Genomic DNA, 9,669 nt, shown 5'->3' on the forward strand with positions numbered 1-9,669 from the left:
TGCCTTCCTTTAGCGACAACGCATCCATGACAGCTAGTGGCCTTGCCAAATAGACGCACACAAATCATGACGCTAATATGCGAGGTTCTGGTAGGCCTATTGGTTATGGTTTTGTGCTATAAATTAATAATATTTTATAGCAAAGTTTTAAGTTGACTATTTTAATTGTATGGTTATTTTTTGTCAACATACACTCACAACCTACTGTCGTTAAAAGTGAGGCCTAAGCAAAATAGGCTAAAAGGCTGTCTGTCAAATCATTGCTCCAAGTCTACTTTTAATAATGTGATTGTCACATGAATTATCTATAGTTTCTGTAGGCTTTCCAACTATTTTTGGTCTATTGACATCAACTTTTGGATGATGATGGCGATTCTCGTTGAGTGTAATGTGTCATGCAATGTTGGGGCAGGGCACCTCGACGATCACATTCCTCAATAATTTATTGCATAACCCTGGCGGCTTTAAAGAGGATTGCAATCCGCGCTAAAAGACGCCTGTATGGTCGTAAAGTAGTCTGCCCCATGGTCATATTCTAGAACTACTCAAATTATTCCGCCAGTTATAAATTAGGCCTATCGTTTCATTTCAAGATGCAGAAATGGCGAGTAGTGTTGCACCTGTTAACCATGTTGAGTTTCTGTTAAATTAGGTTTAAATTAGAAGATACGTTAGCTAACCCTGGTGTCTTCCTTAGTTTAGCTTCTAGTGGATTTAATAGCATCTTTTGACAGCGCAAAAACGAGAAGGCAACGGTGTTCAAAGGTATGGCATAGGTTGCTGCAGAGAATGAGGTATATCCTATAATATAGCCTAGTTTCTACAGCGAGTGGTCAGACAATTATCCATAACACCCAACTGTCTTGAGTTGCAGTTATAAAACCCAACTACTTAAAAATATTAGATAGTTAGCAGCAGGCCAGACAGAACAAAACAAAAAAAGTTTTGTTATGCTTCGCTGGTTTAACGTGATGAGAACGGTGCAAACTTAACTGATGTGTTACTGATCTACAATTCTGACTGACATGATTTAAGCATACAGCAAAGTCCTGTAAAATATGTAATTTTAATGTAGCTCAAAATGATAGGCTATTAAAAAAAAGTCAGACTTTCTGCCCTACCAAAATGTATGGTCACCGCACGCTTCTCCGAATTCGCACATAGAGCTCACAATATCATATCCAAAAAAGTTAAACGGATTGGCCAACCTCATCAGCTGTATCTAATGTGTCACTATAATCCAACTTTTAGACCGTTATAGTCCTGAATTTCCCCTCGGGGATCAATAAAGTATCTATCTATCTATCTATCTATCTATCTATCTATCTATCTATCTATTCCTCCATACGTGTTCTTTGGAAAAGCAAAGGTGATAATCCCTCCTATTTTTTTTCTTATCGGATCTGCATCGATCTCAAATATGACATTTCTAAAATCAAAAATTGACGGAAATCCGTCCTATGACGGAGAACTTTAATCCTTGAATTTTAAATTGGCAAAAGTTTGGACTAGCCAACTAGCTCAGCTGGTGGGAAAACGCATGGGACTCATGAGTTGTAGCGCTATCCTATTGCGTGCAGAGGGAATTTGAAAGACAGCCGATTATCCCGCCCCTCGGACTGAGCACTGCAAACGGTGAGTCCCCCGGCCCTCTTGATGTGGGTCTCGCTCGTCAGCCTATAGACCCGCTGTATGCGCATTAACAATAGTTGACTACATCCCTTCCTCCATACCATTCACAATACATAGTCCTATATTGTATAGGTGAGCCAAGTATACAGCTGATATATTTTGGCCTGTAATAATAAGGGAAAACCAACTGAACATTTTCTTAAAGTCTACTATATCTTCTAGACGCGAGTTAAAATATGCCCCATCTACCTCCATACCATGCACAAAGTTCTCTATTGTATATAGGTAAACCAACTATATGGCCTTGACCATTAATTAGTAGTCCCTTCTGGCCCATGGCCTATTTTGGGGATTAACTGTGCTAAGTTTGAAGATCCTTCAAACTTCTTCAGAGATATGCACACTCTGCATTTCCATTTCTGTGCATGACCCCATGCAACCTTGACCTTTGACTCCATAACCTTGAGTAACTAATCAGTTCATCAGGCTCTTATTGTGAGTATGTGTAACAATTTTGAATGAAGATCCTACAAACAGCTCTGGTGATATTTGAGATCATCATGTCATGGTGGTTCATTGAGATATCGGTAATTTGTTCTGTTACGGACTGGTATTGTAGGCACATGAGATTCTGAATCAACATTATGATCCCTACCTTAACCCGGCACATCGTTACGCCAAGTGTGATGCACTTGTCTTGTCCCTATCTTACACAATCATTTTACTGCCAAGGGTTTTCAGGCTATATTTGGGATTGTAACCCCTTGTCAATAATGAAAGTAAATAATAAGGATGTAAAACATTTGGTCTGTTTTGTCGTTGCCTACGAGTTCAAGTACATCCAGGATGTGGCTAGGCTGGTATCCAGGATGTTGCTAAGATGGTATCAGAGTCTAAAATTGGTGACATTTCACCTGAGATGGTTGAAACGGAGCAGTAATTAGCAGAACACCTGCAGCCAGCATCAAAGTCAATGGCACTAATGGCTCTCAAGTCTCACGCATCGACTGTGTGAGACACGCGTCTTTGCTTCCCCGATGTAATGCTACAATTTCATTATTAAATACAAGTTGACCTGAAAACAGAATCCGTTCATTTTGTAGGATAGTTTGCTGGTTAGCCTACACATACAGATAACTTGATAGGCTATGCATAGCGTTTCAAGGTGGGACAATGTTTTGCTTTAAAACGAGCTAAGTTCAAATTCACGTTGGCATGGAATGTTTTATTTGCCAAAGAATAACCGAAAAACCAAACTCACTTAAACTAGCATACTACGCACGCCTGTTAGAGACTGACTGAAACAAAGTAACTTAAACAAAGATAGAACTGGGAAGGAGGGGATAATAACCTACTATTAAATCGCATAAAATACATACAAAAGTGGATGGATTGCCTTTTTCATGAACATGGCCTAAAATAGCCTTATCATCACATAACCCTAATGGACTAATTATTTGTTCTAAGTTTGAGTTTGATTGAGTCTGTTTAAAAAAAAAGTTTACTATCCACTGTTCATATCATACTTTAGGAATGGAGAGGGGTTTGTATTGTGTTAAAAACGTTTTCAATGTATAAATTGAGTTTTTTGCTACTTTAATTAAATGTTGTAGTTGTTACAAACAAGGTGTTAAGGATTCGGTAAGGCTAAGGTACCGAAAAAAGCATTGTTGAATACTGACACCGAACCTCAGGCACCGGCACCGATGTTGGTTCAAATGTGATAGGTACCCAACCCTAGCTAATAGTCTAGCCAAGAGTACCTAGTCTAGTAAGAGAGGTGTAGTGCACTGGCCTGTACTGTCCACCCAAGGCCAAGGGACAGGTTGTTAGCTACTGCCATTCCAGCTACAGATATAGCTACAATTAAAAGAAGGTCAATTCAACATTCTCAAGACCAGCACACAACAGAGCAAACTTCAATACACCTTAACATACACCACAACTTGACACTTAGACTATTTCCTAAATAACATATGTTGACAAAACAAAAAACTCCCACAGTTTGCCCTGACAGATATTTGAGAAGTATCAAATGTTTCCAAAATATTGTGACACCGATTATGGAAGCAGTAATTATGTGGGTGACCTGATATTTAAGGTTTTTGTTCCACCCAGATTAGAACTGTACCATGCTCCCCTAGCCTGGAAGAGATATATATATATATATATATATATATATATATATATATATATATATATACTTTATTGATCCCCAAGAGGAAATTCAAGGAAGTCCAGCAAACCACCATTTAGCCAGAGACTTTCTAATGAGGAACACACAGTTTAGGCTACTTGACTTGACACTCACCTTGCACCTAGAATGTCCTTCTTGGCCAGTCCAATACCAGCAATGACTTTGACTCTGATAATCCTTGCTTCATCCTGTTAAAGTACAGGGAATGGGGTTTGCCTTTAAACAACATATGAGTACTTGGACAGTATAATTAAAAATAATTCAAAAAGGTCTGTAATGTCAAGCACTATTGATGGTAGAGTTCACCAAGCCACATCCCATAAACATGCCAACACGCACGTTTATTATTGAAATTCTAAAGCCTTGCTTGAAGTGTAGTGGCGCAACACTACTGACTCACCACTTTATAGCCTACTACTGTACGTGCCATGGGTAATCATCACATGACTGACAGGCTACAGATGGGAAAAGTAGACTATATGCTACTGTCATTTTTGGTTAAGGAACCACACAAATTTAACGTCCTTTTAGCTAGTACAATTTAACTCTACCATGTCCACATCCACATGACAAAAGGTAGCAGCTAGGCCTAACGTTAATGGTAGCTAACGTTATCTAGATTACTCAGGAATCAACCTAGACATACAATTTTGGCAACCGTGACCCTACACCGACATACTATGCCTTAATTGACGTAAATGGGTCGTGTTAGGTTGTCAGCTAAAACCGATAACAACGCTGAACATTTTCAACATAATACATTCCTGACGGAAACGTAGGTTCGCGTTGTTTCAAAAAATTGTACAATACTGTGGATGCTGATCTGCTGGCTTCCGAGTGTAATAAAAAGTCAACGCTCGCTGCTCACATAAAATCGTGGTCTGACTAGTATTATCGAAGTTAGTCAGGCTGAGAGAATTCAACTTATCAACCTAACGTCGTTTATTGTTAGCTGGCAAGTTAGCCTCTCATATTCAACGAACAGATAACGACAGCATCAAGTCTCCATGATGACTTTAACTTTAATGTTATAAATGTAATTAGCTCACTTGAAAACGAATAATGTAAACAAGCTAGCTAGCTATCGCTAGCTAGTTTACTTACGGTACCTCATCTGTTTGAAGACCTCGAACCTCGGGAGGAATTCCAGCCATATTCATATTCCTGGGATTCAGATGTCTTCAGTAACGATAACGAGTTTGGCGAGGAAGGTAACAAGTAATGAATGTATTAATGGATGTGCTGCCTCTCCCCCAAGCCTTGTGAAGATAGTGTACTCAAGATGTAACTTGAGAATAGATATATTGGCAAATGTGTCGTGGTTTTAAGGCAAACAAGCTTCATCCTGGCTCCAGTTTCCTTCCGCTTGCCACGCCTCCACGCCCTAGTTGCGTACCGCGCTGATTGAAATCGAAATTCGTGTGTGTGTGTGTGTGTGTGTGAGAGAGAGAGGTTAAGAGAGAGAGGAGAAAGAGATGACTAACATACTATATTTTCCAGGATATATCTTCGCACCTTTTTTGGCATTCGGAATGGCATTCAGAGAATAACACGAACCGGATGCAGACTGCATGATTTAGGCTATCAGCTAAAGACAGCAAAGACATCACGTAGGCTACTGTAGGCCTACTGCTAATAAATTACTTAAAACTTTATTTACTATAAATTATATCGTCAACACGTCACTTTTATTTGTTTTACTTATGGGTGCAGGCCTATATTCATTTCAATTCAATTCAAAGCACTTTATTTGTTCCCAAGGGGCAATTTAAAAGGGCGCATTACAGTAGCTTATTCAGTGATTCAAGGAACAAGGGACACAATCAACCACGTGACCAGCACGCTTGTACGATCAAGCAACACACATATTTCACCGGCACACTGGGCAGTCAATACACACCACATGCCATCATTAATCACAAGTAGTAGTTGTAAAAAATGTTAAAAGTTCTTCAAGTGCTTCCTTAGTGCTACAATTAAAAAAAGTGCATATAGAGGCTATTACAATCATGTCCGTCAGTTCTCATTCATAAGCTGGACAGCCCTCGGGATGAAGGTTGCCTTCCTTCTCTGTGTCCGGCGAAGCGGACAGCGGAGTCTGCGTCCCGAGGGGAGCCACTCAAACGCAGGAAACAGGATGTGAAGGGTCCTGAATAATCCTGCGTGCTACCTTAATGCTGCCTGTCTATCAGGAAGCTGATCCACTGACAGGTGGAGGCAGGCACTGTGCTGGGTGAGCTTCTGATAGATGAGTTCTGGGATGATTGTGTTGAACGCCGAGCTGAAGTCCACAATCAGGCCCCTGGCGTATGTTCATGGGGAGTAGAAGTGGTGCAGGATGTAGTGTAGTCCCATCCTTGTAGTGCAGTCCATCCTTAGTTAACAAGATATTCAAATATCCAAGACAATCTGGAAATGGGGTGATGGTTATCCTAAACAGAGGGTCCACCACCATTCAATATAGTGGAAGGAAAAATGCAGATTTCTACTGAGCTGGGGATTGACTCGCTGGATAAAGATTAAGAATGGGGAAAAGGTCTGCTCAAAAATCATTGAGCAGCCCGTCCGAACTCTCACTGCATGCCCTATGTGACCAACAGACTGGATAGCGTTATATCCTAAACAAGGTCTATCAGTAGCCTATACGTACTCTTTTGATCCTGTGAGGGAAACATTTTTTCTCTGCATTTATTCCAATCCGTGATTTAGTGAAACACAAACAGCACACAGTGAACACACAGTGAGTTGAAGCACACACTAACCAGGAGCAGTGAGCTGCCTGCTTCAGCGGTGCTCGGGGAGCAGTGAGGGGTTAGGTGCCTTGCTCAAGGGCACTTCAGCCGTGGATGTGGGCATGGGAGAGCAGTGCTCAACCACTTCCCCCACCCACATTTTTCCTACTAGTCAGGGAACGAACACTGGCAACCCTTCGGTTACAAGCCTGAAGCCCTAACCAGTAGGCCACGGCTGCCCCCACATCAGTACTGGCGCCCCACAGGGTGTCCTCTCCCCGCTGCTCTTCTCCCTCTACTACACCAACGACTGCATCTCGGGGGACCCTTCTGTGAAACTCCTGAAGTTTGCAGACGACACCACCGTCATTGGTTTGATCCAAGACGATGACGAGTCTTCTTACTGATGGGAGGTGGAACCACTGGTCAAATGGTGCAGTCAGAGCCAGCTAAACCTACAGAAGACGGTGGTGATGACAGTACACTTCAGAGCATGGGGGAAACCAAGACCCACTACATATTCATTGTTATTTATGTTCTTATTTGAACTAAAAACCCTGCCTTATATTTAAAAGTTTAATTCCTTTTATTTTTAAAATTTGATATTTTCTTTTAGTCTATTTTCTTTACTCTTAAATTCTTTTTGTATGTACACTGAGAGCAAAGGTTAACCAGAGTCAAATTCCTTGTTGTACACAACTTGGCCAATAAAGCTGATTCTTAAACAACAAAAAGTCTTGTGCTGTACTATTCATTGACCTACCTAAAGCATTTGATAGCCTACAGTAGCCTAGATCATCATCATTTTCTATTGCAGACTGCAAAGTATAGGCTAGGTCTCACTCAGCGGCACAGATGTGTTGAATGTTTTTTTTGATAATTTAGCTGGTATAGAATTGCAACTCTGCCTCACTCTCCGTCAAAACGGGTGTCCCTCAAGGATCAATTTTAGGACCTATTTTATTCACTATTTATATAAATAATATTGGTATGGGTTTAGATCCAGCAAAAGTACATACACAGATGATACAATTCTTTACACCACTGTAACATTGTATTGCTATGGATTAACAATATAACAGCCTGGTTGGATGTGATACGGTATTTAAAACCGGTCTGGAAAGCTACAACCATGTTTTCATGAATTGAATTGCTTGGAAGAGCAGAATAAATGCCAACCCTATTCTTTGTATTCAGTATTCAGATCAGATGCACAACTATGTGGAACAATCAGCTCTGGAAGTTTTGTGGGGATATCTATTAGATATCTATATTATCTATTTATAAGATTTTTAGCCTATTCACCTGTAATTTATCCCCTCAAAAGCATATAATAGACATAAACGGGGTGATGACATACAAAAAGCTACTACCAATGCAATGCTATTACTTATTTTCTAATAGGGTGGTATACCTTGCCACTATGACACTTATTCCCCTCAGGTACCAACCAACCCCTCTGGCTCAAGGACTAATGGGAGGCCAAACAATAAAATAATTTGTATGTGCACATTTAGTGACCGTACACCCATCGGCCTGTAGATGGTAGAGTTGAGTGAAGGGTTGCAGGTAAGGGATGGTGAGAATTTGATATGTGGACAGGCAAACCAAACACACACACACACTCCCACAGAAGGGCACACTCCCACAGTGGCACACACACATAGGCCTACCGGTATCCCCCCCCCCAAAAAAAAGACAAAGACTGAACTATTTGGCCACAAATCCCAATGCAACCCGGCACTGAGCTGCACTGATGTTTGTCCTTCTTTACGCTTCTCTCATCTTCAAAGGAACTCTAGATCTCATTCATAGTGACCATTGGGTTCTTGGTTACCTGTCTGACTAAGGCCTTTCGTCCCGGATTACTCAGTTAGGCTGAGCGGCCAGATCTAGGAAGACTTGGTTGTTCCAAAATAATTACCAATCACATTTCACATGTCAAATAAAGCCGGCTGATGTCTGATAAACGGGTCCGTACCACACACAATAAGCGGACCCGTATTGCATGATAAACAGATCTGGAACACGTCAGTAACACAGACTACCATACGGAACTGGGCCAGTCTTAGCCCTTGTTGGTACCAGATCCGTCAAACGTATCCAGACCAATTTTGGACCGATGTGCGTTTGGACGCCGGATCAGGTCCATTATGCAGATCCGTGCCGGACGTTGTGGTAGGTGTGGCCCAGTTCCGTCCCAGTGTATGTTTGCTATCTGGGAACTTTACCATTTGAGAATGATTGAGGCCGTGCTCTTGGGAACTTCCAATGCTGCAGAAATTTTCTTGCACCCTTCCATAGTCGGGCAGCCGTGGCCTACTGGTTAGCACTTTGGACCTGTAACCGGAGGGTTGCCGTTTCGAACCCCGACCAGTAGGCATGGCTGAAGTGCCCTTGAGCAAGGCACCTAACCCCTCACTGCTCCCCGAGCGCCGCTGTTGATGCAGGCAGCTGCGCCGGGATTAGTGTGTGCTTCACCTCACTGTGTGTTTCACTAATTCACGGATTGGGATAAATGCAGAGACCAAATTTCCCTCACGGGATCAAAAGAGTATATATACTTTATACTTATACACAGATCTGTGTCTTCACACAACCCTGTCTCGCAGGTCTACGGACAATTTTCTCGACCTTGTGGCTTGGTTTTCACTCTGACATACACCATCAGCTGTAAGACCTTATATAAAGAGATGTGTGCTTCTCCTAATAATGTCCAGTGAATTCATTTAGGCACATGTGGACTCCAATTAAGCTGTAGAAGCATCTCAAGGACCATTGATAGAAGTAGGATGCACCAGAGCTCAATGGCAAGTGTCATAACAAAAGGTGTGATGTAGATATTCCAGTCTTTTAATTTTTTTATACATTTACAAAACACTCCAAACACTTGCTTGGGGTTTTGGAGTATTGTGTGTAGATTGATGATAAATAAATCAATATTGAATCCATTTTAAGATGAGTCTGAAACATAACAAAATGTGGAAAAAGTGAAGCACTGTGAATACTTTCCGTATGCACTGTATATGAGTTGAACGGATCCCAGCAGGAGGAACACCCATTTTAAAACTAGATGCATGAGTTGGAGTTAAATGGACACATAGTGAG

The 9,669-nt window shown here is 41.3% G+C and overlaps 1 protein-coding gene across 1 annotated transcript in view; it reads right to left on the reverse strand.

The window, feature by feature from the left end:
• The window catches only part of nedd4a (NEDD4 E3 ubiquitin protein ligase a), a 44,868-nt gene extending 39,381 nt beyond the window's left edge, over positions 1–5,487 (reverse strand). Inside the window, exons 1-2 of the mRNA XM_048262784.1 lie at positions 4,939–5,487; positions 3,944–4,017 (exon numbers count right to left, since the gene is read on the reverse strand). Coding sequence (XP_048118741.1) covers positions 3,944–4,017; positions 4,939–4,989 — 125 coding nt within the window. The 5' untranslated portion in view covers positions 4,990–5,487. The remainder of the gene's footprint in view (positions 1–3,943; positions 4,018–4,938) is intronic.
• Positions 5,488–9,669: the final 4,182 nt, after the last annotated feature.

Source organism: Alosa alosa, chromosome 14 (genome assembly GCF_017589495.1).
Source record: "Alosa alosa isolate M-15738 ecotype Scorff River chromosome 14, AALO_Geno_1.1, whole genome shotgun sequence".
Lineage (NCBI taxonomy): Eukaryota > Metazoa > Chordata > Actinopteri > Clupeiformes > Clupeidae > Alosa > Alosa alosa.